The 18,123-nt window shown below is 42.3% G+C and overlaps 1 protein-coding gene across 2 annotated transcripts in view; it reads right to left on the bottom strand.

Annotated features, from left to right (window-relative positions):
* LOC117514019 (ubiquitin-conjugating enzyme E2 E1-like) overlaps nucleotides 1–18,123 on the bottom strand; it is a 63,027-nt gene that overhangs the window by 27,700 nt on the left and 17,204 nt on the right. For both annotated transcript variants that reach the window (XM_034174299.1, XM_034174300.1), the window contains exon 2: nucleotides 2,362–2,545. In XM_034174299.1, coding sequence (XP_034030190.1) covers nucleotides 2,362–2,516 — 155 coding nt within the window. In that variant the 5' untranslated portion in view covers nucleotides 2,517–2,545. The remainder of the gene's footprint in view (nucleotides 1–2,361; nucleotides 2,546–18,123) is intronic.

The raw sequence follows: 18,123 nt of genomic DNA, 5'->3' as shown, positions 1-18,123 counted from the left end.
CAGAACGGAGATAATACTACAGGCAGGAAAGAAGACTCCGATTTAGTTCACCGACCATCAGTTTTAATCAATGTCCAATAAATACAACTTGATTTTTGTGTGAACAATGGTAAAAGTAGACCATGGTCAAAAACAAATGAAACTGAACTTCACATTTACATGAATCATTAAAACAAAAAAACTGTGCGGTAATGTAGGTAAATCTGTCTTGAGTAGTTGGTTCTCAAAAACTGAGTGACCATACAAGAAAGAAATTATTGAAGGAAGGTCATTCAGCTTCAGGACACAGTGGCACAGAGAAGGACTTTCTTAAAAGAGGATGAGAAACTTCAGCTGCAGTTTGCCAGAAGGCACATGGGAAACTCAAGCCTAGATTTGATCTGTTTTGATTCTTCCATGAACCTGTGACTGGTGATGCAAAACACATAAGTCACATTATCAGTTTCTCCAGTCACATCCACAGAAGCCTATAATTCCTTCAGAGTTTTTGTGGTGTCTTCACTCACTTGGCTCCTTCTTGTACAGACACTCAATGTTTGAGAACTACCAACTCCAGACAGATTTACCATACAGAACCATAATGATTTTGTTTCTTCAGGATTGATGTAAATAAAGTCCAAGACAGATTGTTCATGTATCCATCCCCTGAGTTGTCAAAAATAAAATGGGCTGTAAAAGTGATAATTCAAGGTAAATCCATCAAAATGTGCAACTAACAAAGCAAGTTTTTTTGCCTCTACTATTTGAAAGTATCTTTACTGTTGTTGTTCAACAACTCTGGACATTTTATTAAATACTCTGATACAAAATTTATTTCTCTGCCTTCATTTTCTAAACATCAAATTCAAATTAGAGTAATGCTGAGCAGGACTGTAGATGTGTATCTGACAGAAAACTCCACATGTAAAACAAGACCTGGAACAAGAGTTTGTAGTTATAAATTACTTGAAATCAAATCATTTGGATGGCAGAATTATGTGACAAAATAATCTATCAATGTTAGCAACTAAAGATGCCCTGAGCCAATCAAGGCATTTTTTTTTTTTGGATTGATCTTATCGGATAAATTAAACCCGACTCACCAAACCAGTGCGTGTTCCCTCTCTCTTTGCTTTGGCAGTCATCGCTACTGATGCTTCAACACAGAGCTGTGGCAGATGTTTTTAAAAACACGAACTCGAAATATGCAACAAGTCTATTTTATTCACACACTATCAGCAGTGTTCTCTCTGTTTCATAAGCTCGGCACTGACGGAGTGATAACAGGCAGAGCCAGAGTTAATTCTGTCGTGGTACAACTTTAAAAAAAACATTTTTAAGGTTTTCTTCATTTCAAACACGTACCTGTTTCACGCATCTGTTTCTGATGGGTGACACGTGATATACATGTGTCACCTGCCAATCAGACAGCACTTTCTACATAAATGATTTTTTTTTCCTCATTGTCATGTCTGTTTTCATTCTGCTAACAGACACTGTACAGGCAAGTAGGCTGAGTGGTAAAGGGTTGGAATGCAAACCCCCCCCCCCCCCCCCCCCTTAGGGTAAGGGTCCACATTTTTTTGCATATAAGAATAATCATCATTATTATTATTAATACTGCCGAGTGTCCTAGTTTTACAACTACAATGCTGAATTAAGTGGACCCGATGAGCCATACAAAAACAAAAAAATCTGCTGACTTAATTAAAAAACAAAAATTAAATGAAAACATTAAGGAGCAGCTTGGGATGAAGTTGAGTTTTTTTCTTAGTGCACAGTAGAGCTGTTAAATTTTCAAGAAAATACACTGGATTGACTTTAATGTTTATGCACCATGCTATCTGCAAGTGTTATAAGATATTACAAGCATCGACTCGAGATTTGGTATCTGACAATACTCAATAATAAATAATTGGGATTGGTGGGGGGTGTTGTACTGCCGTGACACTGAAGTAAGTGTGATCACAGACTGCCGTGTCTGTGAAAAACAAACCACAACAAAACTCTTCAACAATATACGTTTCTGCTGAAATCAGACCCCAAATTATGAACATAAAGAAAGGATAATCAGGAATACTACTGGGATGAAAAGTAAAAATACTTTAAAGTAATTTTAATTTTAGCACATTAAGTCCTTTCCACTTCTCTTTTTTCACTTGGAAGGAGGAGGGGTGACACTACAGCAGATTCAAAATGAATCTGCATGCTGATCTGGAACAACACCATATTACGGGGAGAGTGGACAACAGGTGGCCTTGAACCAGGAACCTTCTGCTCTACAAACAAGCGCACTAACTGCTTAGCCACCACATTGTTGATCAACTGCATGAACACACAGTAGGCAATTCATCACCACATTTTTTTTTCACCCCCTCAAACCTTTTGGCGCTGGTAGAAAGCAGCTTAGAGGTCTTGCTCATGCTGGCTTTAGTATCCCGTTTCTTCTTGCAAAGCGTATCCTTCTGTCGGTTTTGGCTGGAGGAGGGTGGTGACGAGGATGAACTGGTGCTGGCACGCGAATCCTCATCCGACATACCGGTTGGGATTGGAGAAGAGCCGGAACCTGCAGCATTATACATTAAAACAAAAAAGAAGCACAGCTTAAAGATGCAAAGCAGTTGCAGGATGTCTACCCAAAGCAAATACTAATGTCCTCTGCCACCATCCACAATAGCTGATGGGTTTAAGAAGTCAGAAACCAATTTTACCACAGCAAAAACCCCTAACACAAAGTTAGAAAGTTTCAAGGTGGTGTTGCACAAATCGAGACTCGGGCCCTAAATTGATCTGTTTTGTTCTCTCTGTACAACTTCACCACGAAGCTGTGGTTGGTGATGCAACAGGTCGGGGTTGACATGGAGGCAGACTTCCTTACAAAGATCTGAAATTTCAGCTGTTTTTTTTTTTTGGCTTTCTGCCGAGGTGGAAAGAAGAATCATTCCGCAATCAATAACTTGAAAGCGAATCGCCATTTTAAATCAAATGACACCTCTTTCCAAACATTGTAACAAACTACAACCTCATCTGAAAAAAGCTGGGGTTTTTTTTATCCCCAAAATGAGACATCCTCCGTTCCGTCGGGGAGACCTTATCCCGGTGTCTCAGTGCTCCAATCTGAGCACAGCCACGCTGCAGCTCTCCAGGCGTGAGCATTATAGGAGAAGCCGGAACCAAAGTAACATTTTACATTTACATCCCCCTGAAACACTGTTGCCTGCATTTTGAGGGCCAAATGTTAATTGAAGCCATCGCTTTTGTTTTTTTGAATCTTTGTCACCAAGCCAAAAAAAAAGAGGCATCACACCAAACATGGAAGAGTGTAGAAATGTATGTCACTGCACTGGAGATAATTTATACACCGCAGTTTACTATAGAAAAGCCTTACAAATTTTTTTTTTATTTTAACTTCAAGATCAATTCCTGATTACTCTACATTTTAAAGTTTAAAAAATACCAAAGAAGCAGTCAAAGACTAAGCAGTCCCCGAACCCCCGCCTTCTTGAAGTGATTTTTCCATCCCATTACACTGAGAAAAAAATCCTGCTGAGAACCCTGCCACTGTGGAGAATTGGTGGAAATTTCAATTAGCCACGGTGGAAATTGATGAGCCACAGATTTGATTCAAATGAAAAAATAAGCACAAGGGCAAATTCAAAAAACAATGAACACAACTCAAACCTAAATTAAAAATTGACTGCATTACAGATTAGACATGTCTATTCTGCAGTTCACACTATGCTGCTCTTTAAGCATATCGTCTCCTCTGTTCACCGCTCAGACTGTCTGAACTCTTGCTCCTTAACACAGTCTGTGTAATAGGTGGTAGTTGTTCATGGTAATATTTTATTACCGCATGTTATTTGTGTTCACGCTGTTATTAGTGTTCTCCAAAACATTTTGGCAGACATCAGTATGGGGCCCCCATGTGACTGGGGAAAAGCTCTCACAACTATACAGTGAGACAGGAAGCATCAGGACCCTAAAGACTCTGACATTCATTTTTCTACAAAGACACTGGCATTGCCAAACACCTCTATCCTGTGACCTTGTGACGCCATCAGACCTTCCCAAGTGTTTCTCAACCTCAAAAGCAGTGGAACCAGAAACCTTGTTCCAACAACTGTAAAAATCCAACGGGGCACTCACGTTTCATGTGGCTGCGACAGATAATTTTAAGATATGAAGATGGAGTTGTCTGCCTGTGTGGTTACCATCCAGAATCCAGAGTGGTTCCATGGTGAGGTGTATGCGGCGGTGCACGACACCGGCGCTGACCTGTAAATGGGGCAATTTTCATCTAGTTGTTTTATGTTCTGACAAGAACAGCAATGTCAGTCAAACCAGCTTGTCTGTGATCCCTTTGAGATTTCTGAGGAGGTCCCTGATATTGGGTTCAACCATACAAAATGGTTGAATGAAGGAAAGTTCAAAACTAGTTTTGATTATCTTACAATAAAATGTTAAATGTCAATCTCATATAAGGGTGATTCTTAGACTACGGGCACTTATTACGTCCTTTGATCATATTGTATGAAAAACAGAAAAAAGGGGAAATTTCACACTTTTATAGTTATCTTTACAATGAAAGTGTGTTAAGAAATTTGTTCTAGTAGTCTATGATGACTTTTTCACCTTTTTTCAGCATCATTATATGCAAATATTGCCATTTTGTGCTTGTCCCACACCCAGACTTTTGATCTTCAACGATAAAAATGAATGGTAAAGAAACTTTTTTTTTAATGTTTTAAAATATCTCTGAATAAAATCTCAGGAAAATAATCAAAACATAATTGGGGTATTCAATGTCATACAACTGTTGTGATTTTTTTTTAAACAAAATGTAGTTGTCCCACACTATTGCCGTAATTTCCACCACAACACTGTAATGTCCCTAAACAGTTTGTATGAAAGACATGTATATAGCACCAAATCACAACAAACAGTTGCCCCAAGGCGCTTTATATTGTAAGGCAATGGTGCGGTGGAAATTACATTTACAAGGCCAATAGTGCCCGTAGTTAAAGAATCACCCATAAAGTAAGTAAGTAAGACCCTTCGGCTGCTCTCTTGTTTTTTCACTTGGGGTAACCACAGCAGATCCGAGGTGGATCTGCATGTTGATGTGGAACAAGTTTTACGCCAGATGCCCTTCCTGACGCAATTCCACTGGACACAAGCACACTTAACTGCTGGGCCACCACCCCTTTTAATAATAAAAATAAAATAAAGTAGATCTGCCAGCAGGTATACATGGGGTTCATGCCTCCTTTGCGGGCTGCCTCCCAAGCCCCCCGAGTGTCCCAAGTGACTCGTAAGTCGTAATAATGCAGCTATAAGATGCGGGCCTGTCCCGCAGAGCCACATAGGTGTCAGTGCTGTCACACAAACTTTGCCAGCAAAAGGACTAACCTTAACTAAAACATTTATACTTTTTCATTCTTCCATTGAATCACAGCCTTTCCTCGCACCACATGTATAAGGTGCTGTGCATACAGCTAACTGTGGTGTAACGCAGTCTCTCAGTCTATATTTGTCAATATTCAAAATCTAATTTACCTCCATATCTGCTCAACCAAGTGTTCTATGAAATAACAAAAACACAACAAATATTCTCTTTATGGTACACATAAAGTTCAGAGGTGATTGGGCAATGAATTGAGTTGAATATTTTTCAAAATATGACAATCACAACATCAGTCACTTCAAGGTGCTTCTGATCCATTGGCAGTTGTCAGAAAAAACTTCTTCAGGCATTTTGATGACAGCAAGAAACCTGAAGCACACCAGACTCAGTGGGGTGACTGTCCTTGGATATATCCTGCACATCCCTCATGCACGTCTCTGCTACACCAGAGTTTCTCATACAATACCACAACTCTTCTCTTGGCACACTCATTAGCTTTCTTTAAGTCCACAAACAAACAATGCAACAGCTTCTGGCCTTCTCTACATTTCATCATCAGTCTAAGAGCAATTATGGCATCTGCAGTGCCCAGTCTGAGTGTAATTTAAAGCTATTCATATTGATACATATCTTTTTGGAACTTTGATGGTCTTTGATGGATATGTGGCTAAGATATGAATTTTATGCTTTTCTATGCACATAATTTCAGATTATTACATTCCCCTTTGTGGCACCAACTTGTGACTGACTGCTATTAAATTTGGCAGGCAGCCATTTGATTTTTTTTTTCTGTGTCACTGGAACATGTTTTGTGTTTACTGGACTTACTTTTTGGAAGATATGCAAGCCTTCCTGTTGTGACTGCTACCTACAGTGGATTTTCTTGTACAACTTTGACACCTTTTGAGTTAGCCCATTGCAATAACATAGTCTAGGGCTGAAACGAATAGTCGAGTAACTCGAATAATTTGATTAGAAAAAATAAAAGTAAGTTCCTTTAGCTGCTCCCTTGTTTGCACTCGGGGTCGCCACAGTAAATCCAAGGTGGATCTGCATGTTGAATTGGCACAGGTTTTACGCCGGATGCCCTTCCTGATGCAACTCCACATTACATGGAGAAATGTGGCAGGGGTGAGTTTTGAACCGGGAACCTTCCGCACTGAAACCAAGTGCACTAACCACTTGGCCACAATGCTTGCAATTTAATTTGATTACAAAAAATGTATGAGGCAAATTCTGTGCCTCAAAGTTTTGTTTGTAGTACATTTGCCAGGCCTGTGTGTGGCGCTGTAACGTCCCAAGAAAAACAAATAGAAGAAGACCACAGCATGCACTTAAGCCGTGTAACAGCTAATCAAATTAGCACAAACGCTACAGCTTTCCAACATGACACACAGAGTTAAATAAAGCCTTTTAAGAGAAAGATGGTCCACGATGATTTTTTTTTAAACACCATTTCGTCTGCTGTGTGAGGGGCTCTCAGCACTCCCCTCACATCTGGAAGAATTCCACTCTTCTGTGTTTTGATCACTCGCACTGAGTGTTTCGCTTTTTAATTTTCACTTTTTTGGCCAACACACAATGCTTCACAAACACAGTAACTCAAATAAAATAGTACTGCGAAGCTTGCATGTTCAACTTCCAGCTAAAATGCTTTGGCTAAATCACAGACAAAGAGGGATAAAAAAAAAAAAAATTCATGCAGGGATCCAGTCTACCAACCTTAAAAAAAAAAAAAAAAATTAAAATTTAGTTAATTAATTTAGTTAGTTTAGTTAAATTTTACAAGTTGGGGAAAAAAAAGAAAAGAAAAAAAAAAGAAAAATCAGAAAGCCACATTCCATCACCATTTCAGTAAAATGTCAAGACTCAAGACTTTGGCTGAGCTCCTGACACCAGGAAAGACGTGAAAAAATAAATTACCCAGGAAATCAGAAAGGGATACACTAAATTTGACAATCTCCATGATGACGCAGCGACACTGTGCCATTGCTTAGGGAGCACCCTGGACTGTTGATGTTTAAAAATGCAAAAGTACTTTTTATCCAGTTAATCGCCAGAATAATCGATAGAATACTTGATTACTAAAATAATCGATAACAGCAGCCCTAACATAATCCCTTGAGTGTCCACTGAATGTATGCACAAGTCTTAGTGCAGACGATTATAATAATAATAACAATGACAACTTTCATTTTTAGAGTGCCCTTTTATTGCAAAGATACCCAAAGCGCTTACAGGTTTTATTATTATTTATTCACTCGCAGATTCACTCATTGGCGGTGGTAAGCTACTAGGGTAGCCACAGATGCCCTGGGGCAGACTGACGGAAGCATGGCTGCCATTCTGCTCCTACAACCCCTCCACCACCACCTCATTCACACACATTGATAAATAAGCCTGTTTTTGATTGTGGGAGGCAACCAGAGACTGGCGTTAACCCACACAAACACGAGGAGAACATGCAAACTCCACACAGAAAGGGTGGGAACCAATCCCACAACCTTCTTGCTGTGAGGCAACAGTGCAAACCACTAATCCACTGTGCTGCCAAAATGAGACTCATGATGAAGGCAGAGGCTGAATACAACCCCAATTCCAATGAAGTTGGGATGATGTGTGAAATGTAAATAAATACGGAATACAATGATTTGCAAATCCTCTTCGACCTATATCGGGTTGGTCACAATCAAGGCTATAGATACAAAATACAGATGTTATCATATCAGAAACACTAAATCATATATCATGAAGATGTACTTTTGCTTTCAGCATCTGCATATGAAAAAAACTTCATGTTGCCAAAAAAAATGGTTTGATTAATCCAAACATTTAACAAGTTATGACCAGAAATGTGGTGCATTTTTAAATGAAATTAGGCGTTATTCTGTGTCACTTTAAAATTGATGCAGCATGTTTTATTGTATAACAATAAAGGTGTGGTAGTCTTTTATGTAAATGTTTTTCTATGATATAAACAAATATCTGTTTTCTATTTTCAGAAAATTTCATCAATTTCGGGTGATCCGAGAGACAGTTACATAGTTTTACAGAAATGAGTTACACCGCTGTAAAATTTCATTTTCAAGACAATATTGAATGGAAATGCTGAATAAAAACAATAAAAAGTCATCCTTTGGTCTTTAAATAATGTTATTTGAAGTCTCAAGGGTGTCTAAAAAATAAACAAAAAGATTTAATGCGGCCAGAGCAATATTTTGTTTTTGGCGATGATTGCACTGCATGGTCTCAGATGTTCAGAAAATCCTGTAGAGTCCGTGACATACCTATATTTAAAAATAATAGCATGGTGAATGTAACTTAGGTAGTTTTATTGTGCTATGTTAGGATAATTAGAGGATATAAGTTGAATGGAATTAATAATTAGGTCCTATACCTGTTATGATGAAGGCTATAGGTAGCACCGTGTCACAGACGCTACGTGTGTAGAGTCTGTGACATATAGTTTTAAAATAGTACATGGATGATTCTATGAGTATCCATGATGAAGTGCTCTATCTATATTGAAGAATACAGTTTGTTAAGCCTTATAACCAAAACATACCAATTTTTTTTAAGTAAATAGTAAAATAAATGGCTCTTGTATTAAGGATATCCTTTCTATTGTAGAGTCCGTGACGGTCAAAATGCGACTTTGCCTCTTCGTCTTAATATTGTCACAAAAAAAAAAAAAAAAAAAAAAAAAAAAAAAAATTGGTTAGAGATACAAGAATAAAATTTTGGATTATATTGCACTAGACACTGGTCTTCATAATGGGTCTCAATTCAAAGAAAAATACTTACTCTGATTTTTGTCTTAAGGTGACACACCTTAAGACACCTTGATTGTGACTGACCCGTATTCAATTGAATACACCACAAAGACAAGATATTTAATGTCTAAACTGATAAACCTTTTGTTTTTGTGCAAATATTTGCTTGCTCTTGCTTGCCTCTACTGGTGGTTGGCTCTCACTGCGGTATTGTATCACTTCCTGTTCCGGAGCACAGCAGTGTTTTGCTGTATCTGTTAGCTGTTTAATCTGCGTAGTTATACTGATCAAAATAACTAGATAACAATTTGTTTCACAGTGTAATCTTCACGTGCCTTAACTAAAGCACTCCCTCTGCTGAATCACCTCTAAATTATTTACACATTATTCACTTTGTGTGTTTTTAGGAATCCGCTAGCTTAGCACAGCTACTAGCTCTTAGCCGGTTTAGCATGGCGGCTTCTCGTGTCTCTCCCGCACTTTTCTGTTCTGGGTGTGACCAGCAACCATAGTCAAATGTCTTCCGGGGGCCACAGCAGGCGACACTGAAGGGAATTTGAAACTGCTGGCTAAGGCTAAGCATAAATTTGGTAAGATTGTAATTAAGCATAAAAATTCAAAAAGAAAAAATAATATAGCACCTTCAACTGCACCACAGACTAAAACAGTTAAATGTGGTTTATTAAACATTAAGTCTCTCTCTTCTAAGTCCTTGTTAGTAAATGATATAATAATTGATCAACATATTGATTTATTCTGCCTTACAGAAACCTGGTTACAGCAGGATGAATATGTTAGTTTAAATGAGTCAACACCCCCGAGTCACATTAACTGTCAGAATGCTCGTAGCACAAGCCGAGGGGGAGGATTAGCAGCAATCTCCCACTCCAGCTTATTAATTAATCAAAAACCCAGACAGAGCTTTAATTCATTTGAAAGCTTGACTTAGTCTTGTCCATCCAAATTGGAAGTCCCAAAAACCAGTTTTATTTGTTGTTATCTATCGTCCACCTAGTCGTTACTGTGAGTTTCTTTGTAAATTTTCAGACCTTTTGTCTGACTTAGTGCTTAGTTCAGATAAGATAATTATAGTGGGCGATTTTAACATCCACATAGATGCCGAGAATGACAGCCTCAACACTGCATTTAATCTATTATTAGACTCAGCTGGCTTTGCTCAAAATGTAAATGAGTCCACTCGCCACTTTAACCATACTTTAGATCTTGTTCTGACTTATGGTATGGAAATTGAAGACTTAACAGTATTCCCTGAAAACCCCCTTCTGTCTGATCATTTCTTAATAACATTTACATTTACTTTAATGGACTACCCAGCAGTGGGGAATAAGTTTCATTACAGTAGAAGTCTTTCGGAAAGCGCTGAAACTAGGTTTAAGGATATGATTCCTTCTTTGTTATGTTCTCCAATGCCGTATACCAACACAGTCCAGAGTAGTTACCTAAACTCTGTGAGTGAGATAGATTATCTCGTCAATAGTTTTACATCCTCATTGAGCACAACTTTGGATGCTGTAGCTCCTCTGAAAAAGAGAGCTTTAAATCAGAAGTGCCTGACTCCGTGGTATAACTCACAAACTCGCAGCTTAAAGCAGATAACCCATAAGTTGGAGAGGAAATGGCGTCTCACTAATTTAGAAGATCGTCACTTAGCCTGGAAAAACAGTCTGTTGCTCTATAAAAAAGCCCTCCGTAAAGCTAGGACATCTTACTACTCATCACTAATTAAAGAAAATAAGAACCCCAGGTTTCTTTTCAGCACTGTAGCCAGGCTGACAAAGAGTCAGAGCTCTATTGAGCCGAGTATTCCTTTAACTTTAACTAGTAATGACTTCATGACTTTCTTTGCTAATAAAATTTTAACTATTAGAGAAAAAATTACTCATAACCATCCCAAAGACATATTGTTATCTTTGGCTGCTTTCAGTAATGCTGGTATTTGGTTAGACTCTTTCTCTCCGATTGTTCTGTCTGAGTTATTTTCATTAGTTACTTCCTCCAAACCATCAACATGTCTGTTAGACCCCATTCCTACCAGGCTGCTCAAGGAAGCCATACCATTAATTAATGCTTCGATCTTAAATATGATCAATCTATCTTTATTAGCTGGCTATGTACCACAGGCTTTTAAGGTGGCAGTAATTAAACCATTACTTAAAAAGCCATCACTTGACCCAGCTATCTTAGCTAATTATAGGCCAATCTCCAACCTTCCTTTTCTCTCAAAATTCTTGAAAGGGTAGTTGTAAAACAGCTAACTGATCATCTGCAGAGGAATGGTCTATTTGAAGAGTTTCAGTCAGGTTTTAGAATTCATCATAGTACAGAAACAGCATTAGTGAAGGTTACAAATGATCTTTTTATGGCCTGAGACAGTGGACTCATCTCTGTGCTTGTCCTGTTAGACCTCAGTGCTGCTTTTGATACTGTTGACCATAAAATTTTATTACAGAGATTAGAGCATGTCATAGGTATTAAAGGCACTGCGCTGGTTTGAATCATATTTATCTAACAGATTACAATTTGTTCATGTAAATGGAGAGTCTTCTTCACAGACTAAGGTTAATTATGGAGTTCCACAAGGTTCTGTGCTAGGACCAATTTTATTCACTTTATACATGCTTCCCTTAGGCAGTATTATTAGAAAGCATTACTTAAATTTTCATTGTTACACAGATGATACCCAGCTTTATCATCCATGAAGCCAGAGGACACACCAATTAGTTAAACTGCAGGATTGTCTTACAGACATAAAGACATGGATGACCTCTAATTTCCTGCTTTTAAATTCAGATAAAACTGAAGTTATTGTACTTGGCCCCACAAATCTTGTGTCTAACCAGATCCTTACTCTGGATGGCATTACCCTGACCTCCAGTAATACTGTGAGAAATCTTGGAGTCATTTTTGATCAGGATATGTCCTTCAATGCGCATATTAAGCAAATATATAGGACTGCTTTTTTGCATTTGCGCAATATCTCTAAAATTAGAAAGGTCTTGTCTCAGAGTGATGCTGAAAAACTAATTCATGCATTTATTTCCTCTAGGCTGGACTATTGTAATTCATTATCAGGTTGTCCTAAAAGTTCCCTGAAAAGCCTTCAGTTAATTCAAAATGCTGCAGCTAGAGTACTGACGGGGACTAGAAGGAGAGAGCATATTTCACCCATATTGGCCTCTCTTCATTGGCTTCCTGTTAATTCTAGAATAGAATTTAAAATTCTTCTTCTTACTTATAAGTTTTTGAATAATCAGGTCCCATCTTATCTTAGGGACCTCATAGTACCATATCACCCCAATAGAGCGCTTCGCTCTCAGACTGCAGGTTTACTTGTAGTTCCTAGGGTTTTTAAGAGTAGAATGGGAGGCAGAGCCTTCAGCTTTCAGGCTCCTCTCCTGTGGAACCAGCTCCCAATTCGGATCAGGGAGACAGACACCCTCTCTACTTTTAAGATTAGGCTTAAAACGTTGCTTTTTGCTAAAGCTTATAGTTAGGGCTGGATCAGGTGACCCTGAACCATCCCTTAGTTATACTGGTATAGACTTAGACTGCTGGGGGTTTCCCATGATGCACTGAGTGTTTCTCTTTTTGCTCTGTATGCACCACTCTGCATTTAATCATTAGTGATTGATCTCTGCTCTCTTCTACAGCATGTCTTTTTCCTGATTCTCTCCCCTCAGCCCCAACCAGTCCCAGCAGAAGACTGCCCCTCCCTGAGCCTGGTTCTGCTGGAGGTTTCTTCCTGTTAAAAGGGAGTTTTTCCTTCCCACTGTTGCCAAGTGCTTGCTCACAGGGGGTCGTTTTTGACCGTTGGGGTTTTTCTGTAATTATTGTATGGCTTTTGCCTTACAATATAAAGCGCCTTGGGGCAACTGTTTGCTGTGATTTGGCGCTATATAAATAAAATTGATTTGATTTTGAAATGGATGCCTGCAACACATTTAAAAAAAGCTGGGACAGTGGTATGTTTACCACTGTGTGACATCACCTTTCCTTCTAATAACACTCAATAAGCGTTTGGGAACCGAGGACACTAATTGTTGAAGCTTTGTAGGTGGAATTCTTTCCCATTCTTGCGTGATGTACGACTTCAGTTGTTCAAGAGTCTGGGGTCTCCGTTGTTGTATTTGTGCTTCATAATGTGCCACACTTTTCAATGGGCGACAGGTCTGGACTAGGGTTGGGTATCGAGAACTGGTTCTTTTCGGGTATTGTTAAGAAATGATTTTATCCCCCAACATCAACAGCCGTTTTGCTTAACAATTCCCTTATCGGTCCTTCAGAGTGGCTGCTGTTTTTGGGGGTGTTTGTCGGGGAAAATGATCATGTCTCTATGTTGATTACAGAACCCCTGCAGGGTCTGTAATCAACTGTTTCTGCAGCACAGATCTTCTTTGAAGCTTGACGCAATGAAGCATTGATCCGACCCACTGCTTCGTTGGTTCTTTGTTTTATTTCGCTTTATCTTAATTTTTCCACATTAAAACCCCAAAAAGCATATGTCAGTGAGTAATATTTACCTTTTTTATGTTAAACCGACCTGTTATGGTCTTCTGAAACAGTTGATAAATGTATTTTATAGCTTAAAAACAGGGCCGATGCTAATGCGTTAGCATGACTAAGGCATTTTCAATGTTGAAGTTAGCATTAAGCTGTTCGCATCTCAGCACGTTTGTGTGCATTTGTTTTCTGCATAATTATTAATGGCTCAGCGTTTGTTGTAAAAGTAAAATGTATTACAAATTATAATTTTTTAAATGTATTTTTCTTTATATATTAATAATAATAGCAACAACAACAATAATAGTAATAATGCTACAATACAAATTTAGAGAAAGAGACAAAAAGAACCTGATTAAAAACACAACAGAAAATACAAAACCAACTAACAATGAACATAAATAAATAAATAACTGTTTCCTGTGAACACCTAGTGACTCCACTTCATCCCTGTGTTGTGTGGGCCGCTGAAGAGGAGGTACTGCTGGCTCACCACCACCGGATGGCGCCCTGCTTGGAGTGCGGGCTTCAAGCACAAGAGGGCGCCAGAACCACTGGGAGTGACAACCGTCAATCATCCTCAACACCAGCTGTCACTCATTCATCTCATCATCATCATCACCATAAAGGCCGGGCGGCGACTCCACCTCCTCGCCGAGAAATCTCCTACGATTCAAGGTAATCTCTTGCTGTAATTATTTGCGAATAATAATCTGATCTGTTTTGCAGCTGTTTTTCCTGGTGGTATTCCTTATCTGGAATTTTTTGGTGTTTTGGTGTGACTGCGACGACTTCGCCTCACATCCCAAAACCAGTAAGTGGTAAACCGGAGCTGCACGTGTGTATGATTGGAGGTGGAGGTTCTCCCTCCAAGAAGAATCAGTAATCAAGGTTGCTGGGTGTGAGGATTCACACTCACCACCTTCTGTTTCTGTCCGCCAGCAGTACCAGGGCCGACAACGGAGGACAGAGACCACCTGGGGACTCAGGGCTTGGCGGCTTCGGTGTTCTTCAGGCCGTTGGTGGTAGAAGCGGTGTGGGTCCCGGCTCTTCGTTCATCCGAGGTCTCCTATCTTCGAGCCTGCCCGCAGTCCTCTTGTGTATGATTGGCAGTACCTTTGTTTATATTACGTTGTGTTCTTGTGCAACATTAAATTGTTACTCCTTCCCTTATCCATTGTCCGTTCATTAGCGCCCCCTGTTGTGGGTCCGTGTTACGACACCTTCCCAACAGGATTTCTCGGCCATTCGTCATGGATCCCGAGGGGCGTCAACCACAGCTTGAACAGCCAATGGGAGAACAGGGAGCGCAGGCGTCAGCAGGAGGCGTGGTAAGTGATCTGCAGCAAATCCTTACCGCTTTCAGCCAAATGCAAGCCTCAATCAGAGGATGGAGGCTCTCACCGCCAGAGTGGAAGCACGCGAGTCAAGCGTCGCTGCAGTGTCTCCTCCTGCTGGCCCGGGGCCTAATGTAGATGTTCCACTGGCCGTTCAACTACCCCCCCCACCGTCCCCTGAAGCTTACATAAGTCCTCCTGAACCGTACGGAGGCTGTGTGGAAACGTGCGCAGACTTCTTGATGCAGTGTTCGCTCGTTTTTGCACAGCGTCCAGTCATGTACGCAGCAGACGCCACCCGGGTGGCTTATGTAATTAATCTGCTTCGAGGTGAGGCACGCGCTTGGGCTACAGCGCTCTGGGAACAGCAGTCATGGCTTCTGACGTCATACGCTGGGTTTATACGGGAATTCAAACAGGTGTTTGATCATCCCAACAGAGGCGAGACCGCCTCGACCGTGCTGCTGTCACTGAGACAGGGGCGTCGGAGCGCGGCCGATTACGCTGTCGACTTCCGCATCGCGGCTGCGAGGTCGGGTTGGAATGACGTTGCGCTCTGCGCCGCCTTCATAAGCGGACTGTCTCCAGTACTGAAGGAGCATTTACTGGCTAAGGACGAACCGCAGATCTTCGACGGGATTGTCACTCTGGTTATACGCTTAGACAACCGCTTGAATGAACACCGTCGGGAGCAGGCCGGGGGGCGTGGCCGGGCACAAGCCGTCCCTCTCTCTTCCGGGTCTGACGGGGTGACGTCGTCCTCACGCTCCATTGCCGGTGGGCTCCGTGTGGCAACAGCTCCCCCTGCTGACGAAGCTATGGACACGAGCAGGGCTAAAGTGAGATCAGATATCAAACAAAGGAGACTGGCCCGCGGGGAATGTTTTTACTGTGGCTCATGTGAGCACCTGTTAAAAGACTGCCCCAAACGGTCAAACACCAACGCCCGTCCTTAGAAACTGGGCTAAGGGTGGGCCATAACATGTGCACGGGAAGTTCCCGCAAATCAGCACGAATCCCAGTGGTAATCCTGAGTGGGGATTTAACCCTTCACGCCCCAGCACTGGTGGACACGGGGTCCGAAGGGAATCTGTTGGATAGCAGATGGGCAAAGGAAGTGGGGCTCCCTCTAGTGGCTCTGCCTTCGCCCTTGAAGGTACGGGCACTAGATGGCACTCTACTCCCGCTAATCACACACCGGACCCAGCCTGTGACCTTGGTTGTGTCTGGGAATCACCGGAGGAGATAGTGTTTTACGTGACACCTTCTACCTCCCGAGTGATTTTGGGTTTTCCTTGGATGGTGAAGCACAATCCCCGGATCGATTGGCCGTCTGGGGTCGTGGTGCAGTGGAGCGAAACCTGCCACCGGGAGTGTTTAGGATCCTCGGTTCCCCCCGGAATCACGGCTAAGGAGGAGGTTAAAACCCCTCCCAATCTGACGGCGGTGCCAGGGGAGTACCATGATCTGGCTGACGTCTTCAGCAAAGATCTGGCGCTCGCCCTTCCACCGCACCGACCGTACGATTGTGCCATCGATTTGGTTCCGGGCAGTGAGTTCCCGTCCAGTAGGCTGTACAATCTCTCACGTCCGGAACGCGAATCAATGGAAACCTACATCCGGGACTCCTTGGCCGCCGGGTTGATCCGGAACTCCACCTCTCCGATGGGTGCTGGTTTCTTTTTTGTGGGCAAGAAAGACGGCGGACTTCGTCCATGCATCGATTACAGGGGATTGAACGAGATCACGGTTCGCAATCGATACCCATTGCCCCTCTTGGATTCGGTGTTCACACCCCTGCATGGAGCCAAAATATTCACCAAACTCGATCTTAGGAATGCGTACCATCTAGTTCGGATCCGGAAGGGAGATGAATGGAAGACGGCATTTAACACCCCGTTAGGTCATTTTGAGTACCTGGTCATGCCGTTCGGCCTCACTAACGCCCCCGCGACGTTCCAAGCCTTGGTTAATGACGTCTTGCGGGACTTCCTGCACCGGTTTGTCTTCGTGTATCTGGATGATATACTCATCTTTTCCCCGGATCCTGAGACCCATGTCCGACATGTACGTCAGGTCCTACAGCGGTTGTTAGAAAACCGGCTGTTTGTGAAGGGCGAGAAGTGTGAGTTTCACCGCACTTCTCTGTCCTTCTTGGGGTTTATCATCTCCTCCAACTCCGTCGCCCCGGATCCGGGCCAAGGTTGCGGCGGTGAGGGATTGGCCCCAACCAAAGAGCCGTAGGAAACTGCAACAGTTCCTCGGCTTCGCAAACTTCTACAGGAGGTTCATTAAGGGTTACAGTCAGGTTGTTAGCCCCCTGACCGCCCTGACCTCCACTAAAGTTCCATTCACCTGGTCGGACCGGTGCGAGGCCGCGTTTAGGGAGTTGAAACGCCGGTTTTCATCTGCTCCAGTTCTGGTGCAGCCTGATCCTACTCGCCAGTTTGTAGTAGAGGTGGACGCCTCAGACTCAGGAATAGGAGCCGTGCTGTCCCAGAGCGGGGAGTCCGATAAGGTTCTCCATCCTTGTGCCTACTATTCCCGCAGGTTGACCCCCGCTGAACGGAATTATGACGTGGGCAATCGAGAACTCCTCGCGGTGAAGGAGGCTCTAGAAGAGTGGAGACACCTGTTGGAGGGGGCTACGGGGCCTTTCACAGTTTTTACGGACCACCGGAACCTGGAGTACATCCGGACCGCCAAGCGGCTGAACCCCAGGCAAGCCCGCTGGTCCCTGTTCTTCGCGCGCTTTGACTTCCGGATCACCTACCGCCCCGGGACCAAGAATCAACGATCCGATGCATTGTCCCGGGTGCACGAAGAGGAAGCCAAGGCCGGGTTGTCGGACCCCATCGACACCATCCTTCCCGAGTCCACTGTCGTGGCTACCCTCACCTGGGACGTGGAGGAGATCGTCCGGGAGGCCCAGGCAAAGAACCCGGACCCGGGAGACGGTCCGAAGAACAGACTCTACGTCCCACCAGAGGCTAGGGCTGCCGTCTTGGACTTCTGCCACGGATCCAAGCTCTCCTGTCATCCTGGAGTGCGTAGGACCGTGGCAGTAGTCCAGCAGCGCTTCTGGTGGGCGTCACTGGAAGCCGAC

The sequence above is a fragment of the Thalassophryne amazonica genome, chromosome 7 (genome assembly GCF_902500255.1).
Source record: "Thalassophryne amazonica chromosome 7, fThaAma1.1, whole genome shotgun sequence".
Classification (NCBI taxonomy): Eukaryota; Metazoa; Chordata; class Actinopteri; order Batrachoidiformes; family Batrachoididae; genus Thalassophryne; species Thalassophryne amazonica.
This window is presented reverse-complemented; position numbering and strand designations above follow the sequence as displayed.